Consider the following 14,301-nt stretch of genomic DNA (forward strand, 5'->3'; position numbering starts at 1 on the left):
CTTGGCCCAGATCATCCAGTAGTTCATATATGGTGGGCATAGGGAACCTGTCCTTCACGATGACCGCGTTTAATGCTCGATAATCAACACAACATCTCCATGACCCGTCCTTTTTCTTCACGAGCAAGATGGGGGAAGAAAATGGGCTGTGGTTGGGTTGGATCACTCCGGTGGCGAGCATGGATGCAATTTGCTTCTCAATTTCGGATTTTTGAAAATGGGGATAACGGTAAGGGCTGACATTAATGGGCGCGGTGTTAGGGAGAAGGTGAATGTGATGTTGGATATTGCGGGGAGGTGGCAGTGTGGAGGGTTCAACAAAGATGGCCGGGTAGTGGCGGAGGACAGAGGCAATTGGAGGTGGGATGGGGTCGGAGGTGATGCTCGTAGAAGAGGGGGGTGTGTCTAACGGGGACGTAGTGATGTGGAAGAGAGCAGAAAGGCTTTGAGTCTGGGCAAGCCTCTTGAGTTGGTGGGCTGAGGCAGGAGATAGTGAGGGGGGTGCATCTACTCGAAGGGTAATGTTACGGCTCAAATGTGAGAAAGTCATGGTGAGCTCTTGGTAATCTGTGGTGATTGGGCCTAGCAATTTAAGCCACTGGACGCCCAGGACCAAATCCGCGCCACATAAGGGTAAATGGAATAAATCGAGGGTGAAGGTGTGGTCCTGGATCGAAAGTGGTACCTGGAGAGACTGTGTGTCACATTCTAGAGTATTCCCGTTTCCCACCATAACCCTAAGGGTAGGGGTTGGGGTGGCAGAGAGTGCCAGGAAGCGTGCCAACCTTGATTGAATGAAGTTATGGGTAGAGCCTCCATCTACCAAGATGACCACTGGGTGGCGGCACACCGTACCGAGGAGAGGAAACGTTTGGGGGGCTGGAGTGCCCTCCATCGCATTCAAGCTGATGTGTGGGGTAATAGGAAGATCCAGCCCGGGGGAGGTGGTGTCGTTGTTGGGGGTGAGGTCCGCAGGGGGTTCCGGTTCGTCGTCGGCAATGAAAAGGTGCTAACGGGGTTTGCAGCGGTGGCCGTGGGACCACTTTTCTTCATAGTGGTAGCAGAGTCCCTGCTCGCGGCGGACCGTGAGTTCCTAGAAGGTGAGGCATTTTACTGGAACGCGAGTGGAATTAGGGGCTTGAGGGTTCGTGGGCTTAGGGGAAAAGGAAGTGGGAAGGGAACGCTGGCCGCGGCGGCGATCAAGCAGTTTATCTTCCTGGAGACGCGCGAGTTCTGTCGCATGGGGAAGGGACATTGGCCGTAATGCTTGGACCTCCCGGCGGAGCTCCGGAATCAAACCTGAGACAAAACAACTCAGCAGGCAGGACGGGGGAAGGCCCAAAGTGCGATTGGCCAGGCGCTCGAATTCCGTGAGGTACTCGCTGACACTGTCGGTTTGCTGAAGCTTGAACAGAGCTCCCTGAGGGTCATCGTAAAAGGACGGGGCGAAGCGCGATTCCAAGGCCTGTAACATCGCCGGCCATGACGGGAAGAAACCATTCCGGCACATCCATTGGTACCAAGACAGCGCGGGTCCTTCCATGTAGAAGGATGCGACCGTGAGCCTTTCATGATCAGGTATGCCTTGATAATAAAAAAATTGTGATATTTTGAAGATCCACACGAGGGGATCATGTCTGTCAAAGCGTGGTACTTCCAATTTCATATGGTGTCGGTGAGGAGCAGGGGACGCATGCAGTGGTGTTGGGGGTGGAGGTGGCGGAGAATTAACGGTGATGGTGGCGAATCGATCGAAGAGAGCTTCGATCTTGGCGGTGAGGGAAGCATGGATGGTATTGATTTTGTTGTTCAAGGTGGAATTGTCCTGGGAGAGGGATTTGACGGCCTCCTCCAGCTTGCCGGTGGTAACCTGACGAGTGCAGTGCTCCGGCATGGCGGAGAGGGACGAGGCAGGTTGGACCAGTTGATACTGTCCTAAGCTAAGAGGAAGAGGAAGAGCAGAGATAAATCTGAGAGTTAAGTTTCTGATATCCTTTATTCCCTTTTTCTTATTACATTTATAGTCTTTCAAGCTAACAGAATCCTAACTGAATCCTAACTAACTAGGTGCTAATACAGATTCTGGAATTCTAGAAAGTTCCCCAAGGCAATCGTGAGTCAATAGCTGGAATCGTGAAGCTGCAAGTGCTAATACAAAGTCCTACAGGTATGCTGGCTTCTTACTCTCTCTCCTGGGCCTGTGCTGGTCTGCTGTGTTGCTAACAAAATTTCATTTGTAATGATTGTGATTGCATTTTTAATCTTATCATTTCTTATTTTCAATGTTGGGAAGCAAAAGTGGACCATCATCCATTAAAAAAAGTCACATTTTCTTACTTTTGTGTTTGCTAAAAAGTCATTTTCACGGTTATAAGAAGACATAATATGTATATTCTAGCACTAACAGTTAGATCACTGCCCTTCCAGAAGATCAATATGGACAACACTAGATTTAAAATATGGCTGCACTATTACTGACATTTATATTCTGTTACAAGTAGAGAAAAATGATATAATGGGAGGAATCAATTTTATTGGGTGGCCTGCATACTGCTAGATAAGGTTTTGTGTTTTTTTTTATACTAGAAATGTGAATTTGTCAGAAGACATACGTGTAAATGTCTTTTAGTATTTTCATATTGTTCAAGCAAGAATCAAGATTTTTATACTCTGAAGTGGGACATGTATCATCCTTTCCTATTCATTTCCTCAAGAAAAGAAAAGAAAAGAATGAAGTGAAAAAAGATAGTTGTTGAAGAGAAAAGTTTAAGTACATGTAGAAGAAATTTGAGGAAGCATTTCAACTTCTAAATCAAAAGGAGCTTATGAGAGGACTCTAAACTTGGTAAGCTTTCAGGATGTGTTGTAGATTGGAAATGACATTTTGAGGATATATGAGGAGAATTTAAGTCTCAGATATTTTCTTTGAAGTCAATGAGACTAAGGGTTGCAAGGTATTTGAGGAACTGAGGCAAAATATTGAAATGGTATTTCGATGATCTCTAAAGAAAAATCCGCATTGAAGTAACCTATTGAAAGGATGTTTTCCTGTGGAGATAATTGAAGATTCTATACTACCCATGTTTTTCTATGAATACATAGTATAATTGTTCTTGCAAATTAGTGTTGTGTAATCTAAGACTGGTGGGTGTTTTGCCGGCTCGTAATTAATTAAGGCCGGTCTCTGTCATCGATTACCCCTTATTAATTATTGTCTATCAATTAATGTAGTGTAGCCAAGATTGATGGGTGTATTGGCAGAAAGATATTTGGTGTAATTGTTTGGGATCCATATAGTTTGTACCTCTTTATATATATATATATATATATATATATATATATATATATATATATATATATATATATATATATATATATATATATATAAAAGGAGATGTAAGTAAATAATTATTAAGTCCATTTAATAATTTGATATAAAATATGATTTTTATTAATTCAACAGTTGTATTATATTTATATGTTATTAAGATTATTTATCAAAATTAAACATCAATAAATAAAAAATCAAATTATTCATATTTTAATATATTTAAAAAAATTGTATTAAATCGATTAATATATATATGTGAATGTATGTATAAATGATTTTGATGATATCAAAGAAGAATCAAACAAGGTTGCTTCAAAGGATAAACATTACTTTAAGATTAATACAAAATTGTTTTAACAAACAAAGCCTTGTTTCAAGATTAACTTAAGATTAAGTCTTGCCTCAAAACAAAGTGTTTCCAAGACATGCAAGACTCTAGTAATCGATTATCAGGCAGTATAATCGATTACTAGAAGACAAATTTAAAAAATAGCTGTTAAAAAGGATTTTGAATTTGAATTTTGAACTTGTAATCGATTACCAGATGTTTGTAATCGATAACTAACAACGGAACTCTTGAAATTCAAAAGTCATGACCATTCGAAATATAACTATGTAATTGATTACGAGAAACCTGTAATCGATTACCAGTGAAGAATTCCAGAAAAAACTTTTTGAAAAGGTATATCTCTTCAAACCATTTTGAAACGATATGAAGGGCCTATATATATGTGTGTCTGACTTCAAAAGGCAAGGATGAATTTTTTAGAGTCTCAAATTTTAAAAATGCAAAAGAAATGTGGGATACATTACAAGAATCCATGAAGGCACAACTGATGTCAAGAGATCTAAAATAAACACTCTTACACATGAATATGAACTGTTTAGGATGTATCAATATGAGATCATATAAGATATGCAGAAGAGATTTACTCATATAGTTAATCATCTTGCATCATTGGGAAAAATATTTCCTAATGAAGATCTCATTAACAAAGTGTTGAGATGTTTAAGTAAGCAATGACAACCAAAAGTCACAACAATTACATAATCAAGAGATCTCACTAATATGTCTCTTGCCATTCTCTTTGGAAAACTTCAAGAACATGAAATAGAACTTATGAGACTCCATCAACATGAAGAGAATGATATAAAAAGAAAAGGAATAGCACTCAGAGCCTCATCATCTTCTATTCAAGAAGAAAGTGACAAAGAGGACTTGACTGAAATAGAAGAAGATGATGATTTCAGATTTTTTGTGAAGAGGTTCAATAAATTTCTGATAAACAAAAGAAATTAAAAGAAATCAAACATCAATCCAAAGAAGAAAGAAGAAGATTCCTCCTTAGCCCCAAAATGCTATGAATGCGATCAACATGGGCACATGAGATTCGAGAGTCGTGTCATTAAAAGAAGAATGGAAAAATCCGACAAGAGGAATTTCAAAGAAAAGAAAGAAAAGAAAGCATAGATCACTTGGGAAGATAATGATATAAATCTTCAAGTGATTTAGAAAATAAATTCATAAATCTGGGTCTCAATACTATGAAAGCAGAGAAGAGCAAAGGTTATACATTAATAACGGTTGCTCCAAACACATGGCAGGAGATGCATCAAAGTTTATTCATATTTCTCCCAAAGATAGTGAATATGTGATTTATGGAGACAACAAATAAAGGCCACTTGATCAATAAGCCCAACAAGTGTATCAAATGATACCAACAGGTCACTTGTCTTTGATTGGTTACTTTTGATTATTTTTGCCTATGATTGTTAACTTTTGATGATTGTTTTTTTATGATTGTTCTTGATTGAGTTTTGATTGTCTTTGATGATTGCTTTTGTTTGAGTTTTTTATTGTCTATGATGATTGTGTTTGAGAGTTATGATTGTCTTTGATGATTGATTTTGATGATTGTGTTTGAAGGTTATGTTGATTATTGATAACTTTTGATAATTTTTTTATATATTTTGATTGTTTTATACTGGATATGTATTTTTGTGGGTGTAAAATAGTTTGTTTTAATGCCTTTTGGTATCACTTGACTCTCATATATTGCAACAAGTGGTAATACTTTCATTTAGGCCATGAAATGATACTTGTACGGTACGACATTCTCTACTCTTTTTCATTATAAATTGCTAAATGGTTTTCTCTTCTCTGCTCATGATTTGTTTTTTATGTTGACAAAGGGAGAGTGATAGATAAAAGATAAGAGAGTAAGGGAAGGTATCTATTCTTTATGAGACAGTTTTTTATATATGAAATCTTCAACTGTCTCATATAAGCAATAGTTGCAAAACCAAGGGGGAGTAAACTATATACAAATAGATTTTTTTGTTGTTGTTGCTCCTAACCTACAGGTGATTGTTATCATCAAAAAGGGGGACAATGTAAATCATGCAAGTTTTGATGATGTCAAAAAGAATTTGCTTGATAATGATTGTCATTATCAAAAAGGGGGAGAATGTGAATGTATGTATAAATGATTTTGATGATGCCAAAGAAGAATCAAACAAGGTTGCTTCAAAGGATAATCATTGCTTCAAGATTAATACAAGATTGTTTCAACAAATAAAGCCTTGTTTCAAGATTAACTCAAGATCAAGTCTTACCTCAAAACAAAGTGTTTCCAAGACATGCAAGGCTCTGGTAATCGATTACCAGGCAATGTAATTGATTACCAGAAGACAAGTTTGAAAAATAGCTATTAAAAAGGGTTTTGAATTTGAATTTTGAACCTGTAATCGATTACTAGATGTTTCTAATCGATTACCAACAATGGAACTCTTGAAATTCAAATTCAAAAGTCATGACCCTTCAAAATATAACTGTGTAATCGATTACGAGAAACCTGTAATTGATTACTACTGAAAAATTTCAGAAAAAGTTTTTTGAAAAGACACATCTCTTCAAACCATTTTGAAAAGGCACGAAAGACCTATATATATGTGTGTCTGACTTCAAAAAGCAATAGAGAGATATTCAAAGAGAATTTCATTGTCAAATGCTCTCTCAACAACTCTTGGGCAAACACTTGCAAATTTATTGAAGAGTTCATCCAGGAACTCCAATTGTAATATATTTCTCTTAAAGAGATAATTCTTCTTCTTTTTCTTCTTCTTCTTATTCAAAGAGATTGATTAAGGGACCGATGGTCTCTTAAGTTGTAAGGATTCCTGAATAGAAGGGAAGGGTTGTCCCTGTGTGGTTCAGACTTTGTAAAAAGATTTTTACAAAGAGAGTGGAAAATCTCAAGTGGGTTGCTTGAGGACTGGACGTAGGCACGAGAAGTGGTCGAACCAGTATAAATTGAGTTTACATTTCTCTCCTTCCTTATTTCATTTATTTTATTGCAATCAATTTTTTCTTACATGTTTAAAGAACATTATTAAATTGATTGTTGTTTCTTCTTCTGCATTTTGATCCTATAATTTAGAATGGGATTAAAGTTTGTTAGTGAGAAATTAATTCACCCCCTCTTATGTTATTAAGGCCACTTGGTCCAACAATATATATATATATATTGCTGGCTAAAAAAAAACTTACTTTTCTCTTATCCTTTTACATTGTAACATCCCAATTATTGTAATCTAGATTAAAAAGGATTGTTATTTATAAATAAATAAAGTTTTAGAAAAATGATGAGATTTTATAAATAAATAAATAAGGAGACATAATTATTAATTAAAATAATGATTTGAGAGAAAATAAAAAGGGTATTTCATTTATTTATTTGTTTGATAGAAAATAAAATAGAGTTTGTCTTTATAAAATAAATAAATAAATAAATATAGAGCAAATAATAGGCTGAGTACCCTAGGCATAAATAGTTATGTTAAATCAGGTGCCTCTTTTGCCTCATTTTCGTTTTTCCCCTTTTCCTCCAAAACCCTTTCTTTTTCTCGCAGTCCACCAAACCTGTCTTAGAAAAACGACGATCTCGGGTTCATTCACCGTTGGATCGCCGTGAAATTTGAGCACCACGTTCAAAACCCGATTCTAAGCATTCTCACCGTTAGAAATTTCGATATTTTGTCTGAGCTTAGAGGAAAACCCTTCGCATTGTAGCCTTTTATTTTCCCGCAGAAACCCAAAACTGTCTTGGTAAAACTACGATCCCGGTTTTGTTAACCGTTGGATTTTCAATAAATTTGGACATGATGTTCTAAGTTCAATTGTGCACACTTTCACCGTTGGGATTGTCGAGATAATATTCGTGGAGGGAGAAAAAGGAATCGTATGAAGACAGTATAAGAGGAGGTTTCAATCTCTTCTCCGTCTCTCTGACGTTTGGGAATTCTATCGGAGCAGTCGGAGGAATAGCTGAAGGAATCTCAGGGAACCACTAGAGATGTTACTATCGCTAGCGTGAGTTCGCTCAGAGGTAAGGGATGAGTTTATCGCAATTGGGGGTTAGAATGAACATGTGTAGGGATCCTTAGAGAACTAAATTTGGGTTTATTTTGGGATGTTTATTGAATTATAATTTTTCTTTATGATTATGAATACAATATTATTGTGTTCAATGTACCAATTGATGTCCTGATGAGAATTGATTGATAAACTTGAGTGCTCTTGATGTCTTTGTGTTAACCCATGATTTTGATTAATTGATTTTGATACAATTGTGAGGAACTATTTCAGAGGTTTTACATTCCATGTTGTGATAAAATCTTTTGTATAAATTGTTATGTTGAGGTTATGAAATGATGATTCAAACTGTGAGTATGTGATAAATTGAACATGTGACGGATGATGAAATACATGTGTATTGAGATGAGATGTGTGTATTGAGTTGTGAACTATGAACTGTGCAATCACACAATTGTAAGACCCTTTAAGGGCGACGAGTATTGTGGTGGGATCCACTATGAGAACCCGACGAGTTAAAATGATTTTGAAAACAATTGAGTAGATGTGTGTATTGCATAGTTCATAGGTAAAGTGTATATGATTCATGAGGTGTGATAACATGTTAAATTGAGATTATACCATTGTGATTGGGATTAAGTGTATGTGATAAATTGAGTATGTATATGATTGAGATATATATGTGCATTGAGTTGTGAACTATGAATTGTACAATCACATGATCATAAGTCCCTTCAAGGGCGACGAGTTAATGCTAAGTCCCTTTCAGGGCGACGAGTTGATGTTAAGTCCCTTTTAGGGTGACGAGTTGATGCTAAGTCCCTTTTTGGGCGACGAGTTAATGTTAGGTCTCTTTAAGGGCGATGAGTTAATGATAAGACCCTTAAAGGGCGACGAGTTAAAATTATTTTGAGAACAATTGAGGAGTCGTGTGTTTTGTACAGTTCATTGATAGAGTCTGTGTGCTAAAATGTTTTCTGGGTTGGACCTGAATCAGGAGGGAGAGGCCCTGACGGACTCTTCGGAGTGTAGGCCTTGGGGGTCACACGGTTTGAGTGCTCCTTTAAGCCTATGTTGATCCCATATGGTTGGAGCATTCTCGCAAAACACTATGACCCTGACTGGTGTCCCTATGATATTACCTAGTGAGAGTGACTTGACTTACTATTGTGTGGTTTGTCTTATCATGTACTCCTAGGCGCCCGACGAGGTTTTTCACTGACATGGTATCACATTGCATATAGGCTTGAGTCTTACCATAACTGTTGCATATGCTTGCTAATTGTTTATTATGAAATTGATGTGTTATTATGTCTTGATCGGAGTGTGTGATTCCTGTGTATTGTGATTGATGATTGAAAAGTATGATTGATGAATGACAAAGTGATGAAATAGTGTGAGATATGCTAAGTAAATTGTATTTGACTACTATATGTTGTGTTGTTTCTCTCTAGTAGTTAGAAAGGTGATAACTCACTCCCGGTTTGCTGTTTGTGTTTGGATCCTGTGATGATCTTGAACTTTGTGTTCGGGGGAGCAGATGAATAGGTGGATGACTATGAAGAACCTCATGCTAGAGGACACAGGAGCACCACGCTCTGATAGGATGTGACATTAGGATATAGGTTCTATATTAATTGTATGAAACTTAGATGACCTTCTTTGATCCGAGATGACTTTATTATTTATTTGGACAAGTTTGAATATGATGTAGAAGAAAGTGAATCTGAGCCTTTTACCCATTTGAAAGGCTTGTATTTAAAAATATTTTAAAAATACTTTTAATTAATATTTGAATTTTTATTCCTTTATTAATATATATGTGAGGGGTAGAGGGTGTCACATACATCTTCTATCATTTCTATAATTTAAAAATAGTTTTTCAATATAATTTTTATAATTCAATTTTTAAAAATTAATAAAAAATAAAATAAAATACATTCAAACACCTCCTTAGAGAATAGGGATTGACACTAATTGTAGGGCTAGTGCCCCACAAACTACGACGAACCCAAAAACAAGATATTAGAGATGTTTTCATGTTTTTTGGTTTTAAGACTAATAGATATTCAATAAATATCCCTAGAGATTTTTTTATTATAATTAAGGAATATTTGTACCAACACTCACAGTTTTGATTTACCAATAACCTTAAACTTGAAGGACGTACCTCACTCAAAAAGAAACCAAAAGAATTGTGGAGTTTTTATGTGATAGACTAAAAATGCTTAATTGTTAAGTTTTTATGTGATATTTTACCAAAAAATAAATACATATCTTGTTGGTATAGCTAATACAAATTATTACTTTAAGTTATCCGAAACTATATACTCTCACATTTGTACCGATGTGATTCGTCTAAGGTGTTACACCTAATGTTTAATTTTTTTTTTGTTCCTCAATTTTGACAAATTGTTCTTCTTAGTCTTTCACATAATAAATTCATACTTTATTACGATTTTTAGCACACAAAAATTAATTTTTATTTTTAACTACTTGAATTTATATTTTTAAACTGTCTCAAAGTACTAAAAAACACTCACCACAAAGTGTTAAAAATCATCATCAAGTGATCAATTTATTATGTTAGGGACAAAAAAAAATTATCAAAATTGAAAGACTAAAAAAATATTTTTAAATTTCAAGGACAGTACACCCTCATAAATTTTCAATAAATTAAGACAGTTGAGAGTTGAGATGCGGAAGGAAGTGAAACCATATATACCAACGAATGGTTGTAAATTTCCAAGAATTTAAATAGGGTTGCATAACATCAATTCAAAATTTAATGTTATTTCAAAGTCCAGTTGTTGCCAATTACCAATTTTGATGCAATCCTACCCCCAAAGGGCATTGGATAGAAGACTCCAAGAAGATTGGGTCAAAGATGCAAGAGAAAGCCCTAGGGTTCTCATGAGCCTTAGGGTAGATTTTGTTGGACCTTGTGGCCTCAATAACTTACGAAGGGGTAAATTAATTTCCACTAACAACCTTTTAACCCCCCTTCTAAATGATAAGCTCGAAATGCAAAAGAAGTGGCAATCAATTTAATAATGTTCTTTAAACATGCAAGGCAAAATTGATTGCAATAAAATAAATGAGATAAGGGAAGAGAGAAAATGCAAACACAGTTTTTATACTGGTTCGGCAAAGTCTGTTGCCTACGTCCAGTCCCCAAGCAACCCTCTTGGGGTTTCCACTATCTATTTGTAACATTCATTACAAAATCTGAACCACACAGGGACAACCCATCCCTTGTGTTCAGGAATCCTTATAACTTAAGAGACCCTCGATCCCTTAATCAATCTCCTTTAGTAAGAAGAAAGAAAGAAGATAATCTCTCTTGAAAGAGATGGATGTTTACATTGAAGCACTCAATTCCTTATTAAATAACACAAGTGTTTGGCCAATGAATTGTTGAGAGAGCATTTGACAATAAAGTTCCCTTGGATTATCTCTCTCCTTATCTTTTGAGAGGATAAGACATTTTGGACAGGCAAAGCTCTCTGCCAATTTCGTCCTAAGTCGCACATATATATAGGCCTTTGATGGCCATTCAAAATTCAAATGAGAAGATGTGACTGTTGGCAGATTTTATCCAAAATCCTCTCTGGTAATCGATTACGGCATTGGTGTAATCGATTACACAGTTATTTTTCTTGAACTGTTGTGACTCTTCATTTAAAATATGAACTTCCAATGTTCAATGTCTCTAGTAATCAATTACATATGATGTATAATCGATTACACACTTTCAAAGCATTGGTAATCGATTACATGTGCCTTGGATGACTTTGAGACCTTTCGTTTTGAGACAAGGTTTGATCTTAAAGAAATCTTGAAGCAAGACTTTGTTTGTTGAAGCAATCTTGTATAAATCTTGAAGCAAATGAGTCTTGTTTGATTCTTCTTTTAGCATCATCAAAATCATGTATGCATACATTCACATATTTCGGGCACATGGGATAAGTATGAGTCCACTTATCTTTGTACATATTAGATTAAGGTTTCATTAATTTTGGGCCTTATATTTAGGGCTCCATAATGTAGGTAGGTTACCCTATAAAATGTAGGATTTTCCAGCCCTTGTATTTTAGGGCACCTAGACTAGTTTTTGTATTAGGAGAAATTTTGTAATTTCACATGCATTAAGTGAATATTTGATGTGTGTGTTGAGAAATGAATTTAATTGAATTGGGAGAAGTTCAATCCAATTAAATTTTAGAGGGGGAGGTGAGCATTTGCTTGCTACACCCCATTGCCACATCATATAGTCACACTTTGCGCATGTCCTTCATGCTTTTACATGACTCATGACACCTAAGCACACTTAGTGGAGAATCTTGGACTTGATCTTCGACTAATGGATTGAAGCATATCTGAAATTCACTAGTCATAATTAGTGAAATTTTGGGTCCAAAATTTGGCTCCAAAATTTGGCTCCACAAATTTAATTTCAAATTCAAGTAAAATTTGAATAGAAATCAAATTTTTCTTCAATTTTGTGTGACACTCAGGCTATAAATAGAAGCTATGAGTGTGCATTTTTCCAACTTTGATCATTTGAAAATTAAACTTCAGATTTCAGAGTTCTTTTAAAGCACAAAATTTCTTGCTCTTCTCTTCCTCTTCCTTCATTCATCTTCTACTTCCTCCAAACTCTTATTCATGGCCTCCTATGTTGGTGAGCTTCTTATAGACTCATCTTCTCCTTGAAGTGGTGTCTCCTCTCTTTCTTCCTTCTCCATTTCGCTGTCATTCATCTTCCAAAAAGTAAACGAATCCATTGATGAAGAAGATCCTAGGCCTACAAGCTCCACATGGAGCTTACATCAAATTTCCCCATTCATACTTGGAAAATGCATAGTTTTCATACAAATATATCAAAATAGTAACATGCCTTTTTATTTTTATTTTTGTACCGAGAAGGGCCTTAATCATTGTACTACAATACAAGTTTGGATTGTAATGAAATTAAAAAAAAATTATTTTTTATAAGAAATAAGTGATCAGAAGTAGTAATGACTTAATAATTTTTTAAGTACTTTGGATTTTAATGAAATTAAAATTTTTTATATGCTGCTATTTTTTGGGTACCCCTATACAATGTGTTATTTTTGGAGCTTTACATTAAATTGCAGGTCTCGGCAGGTTATGGCTTTACACATGTAAGCTTTAGTTATAAATCTGATCCCTCATATGCCAAAACATCAGTTGGGTAAAATCATTCGAGAGGTAAGTAATTGCTTTACAGTGATATTTTCAATTTGGATCAAACATATGGCGTAGAAGAATGAAATGGAAAAGGATCTAATAATAAGATAAAATTTTTTATTTGAGTACATACTTGTCGTTCTTTTTCAATAGCATATATATTGTGCTCCCTTTATTGTGACATTCTTTTGCAGATCAAAACAAGTACGAGCCAGATACAGTTCGTGATCAGATTCAATGGCATATTCTTCTTCCGGAGCTTATAAAATAAAATATGTTTTTCTTCTTCTTTGTGATCTCTTGCTTATCTCAGGATTGACGGGTGAAATATCAGTGCAAATATCAGATAATATTCCTCAAATAAAGTATGATGTTTTTGTTAGCTTCAGGGGTGAGGACATCCGTCAAGGTTTTCTTGGTTATTTGACAGAGGCTTTTCATCAAAAGAAGATACATGCCTTCATAGATGATAAACTTGAGAAGGGAGATGAAATATGGCCATCACTTGTTGGAGCAATTCAAGGATCATTGATTTCCTTGACCATATTCTCTGAAAACTACTCCTCTTCGCGTTGGTGTCTAGAAGAACTTGTGAAAATAATTGAGTGCAGGGAGACATATGGACAAACTGTGATACCTGTTTTCTACCATGTAAATCCCACAGATGTACAACATCAAAAGGGGAGTTATGAAAAAGCTCTTGCTGAACATGAAAAGAAATATAATTTGACAACAGTGCAAAATTGGAGACATGCTTTGAATAAAGCTGCTGATTTATCAGAAATCAGTGCTCTATTTTGTTTTTCTCTGCTTATGTTTACTTCCTCTCAAATATAAGAAAAAAAAAGCTATAATTATAAAAATAGTTTATAATATTTATTTGTTATGTTCCTGGCTATAATTATCACAAGTTGCTTAATAGTGAAAAGTGTCAATCTTTGATTTTTTTTTTTGCCAACATTTTTTTCCTTCATAAAATCACTTTAATTTAAAAACTTAAAATAAGAAATTTAAAAATAAAAGCTTAATCGTATTTTTTATTGCTCAACTTTATATTTCTTGCAAATTTTACCTCTGCCAAATAAATTTTGCGCATTTTACCCCCTTATATTTAAGAAACTTGTGAATTTTATCATATAGTTTCAGTTTTTTTTTTTACTTTTTTCCAATCTTTTATTTTTAAATTTTGACAAACTTTTAGTCCTCATTTGTTATTATACTAGCAGACAGCTCCATCCAACATCTACACCCCCCCATAACTTTGCCAGGGATAAAATCTTGGTAAAAAGTAAAAAGTTGAGGATAAATAGTGTAATTAAGAAAAAAAATAAAATAGATGTTGTTTCATAGTTTTTATTTTTCTTTAGTTTTAAATTTTAAT

The 14,301-nt window shown here is 35.1% G+C and overlaps 1 protein-coding gene across 1 annotated transcript; it reads left to right on the forward strand.

Annotated features, from left to right (window-relative positions):
* Positions 1-1,892: 1,892 nt before the first annotated feature.
* Positions 1,893-13,757, forward strand: LOC121174516 (TMV resistance protein N). The gene is made up of 2 exons (XM_041013734.1): positions 1,893-1,914; positions 13,234-13,757. Exons 1-2 carry the CDS (start codon positions 1,893-1,895, stop codon positions 13,755-13,757), a joined length of 546 nt encoding a protein of 181 aa, XP_040869668.1.
* The last annotated feature ends 544 nt before the right edge of the window (positions 13,758-14,301 follow it).

The sequence above is a fragment of the Glycine max genome, unplaced genomic scaffold, assembly GCF_000004515.6.
Source record: "Glycine max cultivar Williams 82 unplaced genomic scaffold, Glycine_max_v4.0 scaffold_201, whole genome shotgun sequence".
In the NCBI taxonomy this organism is placed as follows: domain Eukaryota; kingdom Viridiplantae; phylum Streptophyta; class Magnoliopsida; order Fabales; family Fabaceae; genus Glycine; species Glycine max.

Excerpts from the sequence above, each read along its gene's own strand:
- LOC121174516 (XM_041013734.1), top strand. The coding sequence starts at position 1,893 with ATGGCGGAGAGGGACGAGGCAG. Across the intron at positions 1,915-13,233 it reads GGCGGAGAGGGACGAGGCAG|GATTGACGGGTGAAATATCA; the intron begins GTTGGACCAGTT and ends TGCTTATCTCAG.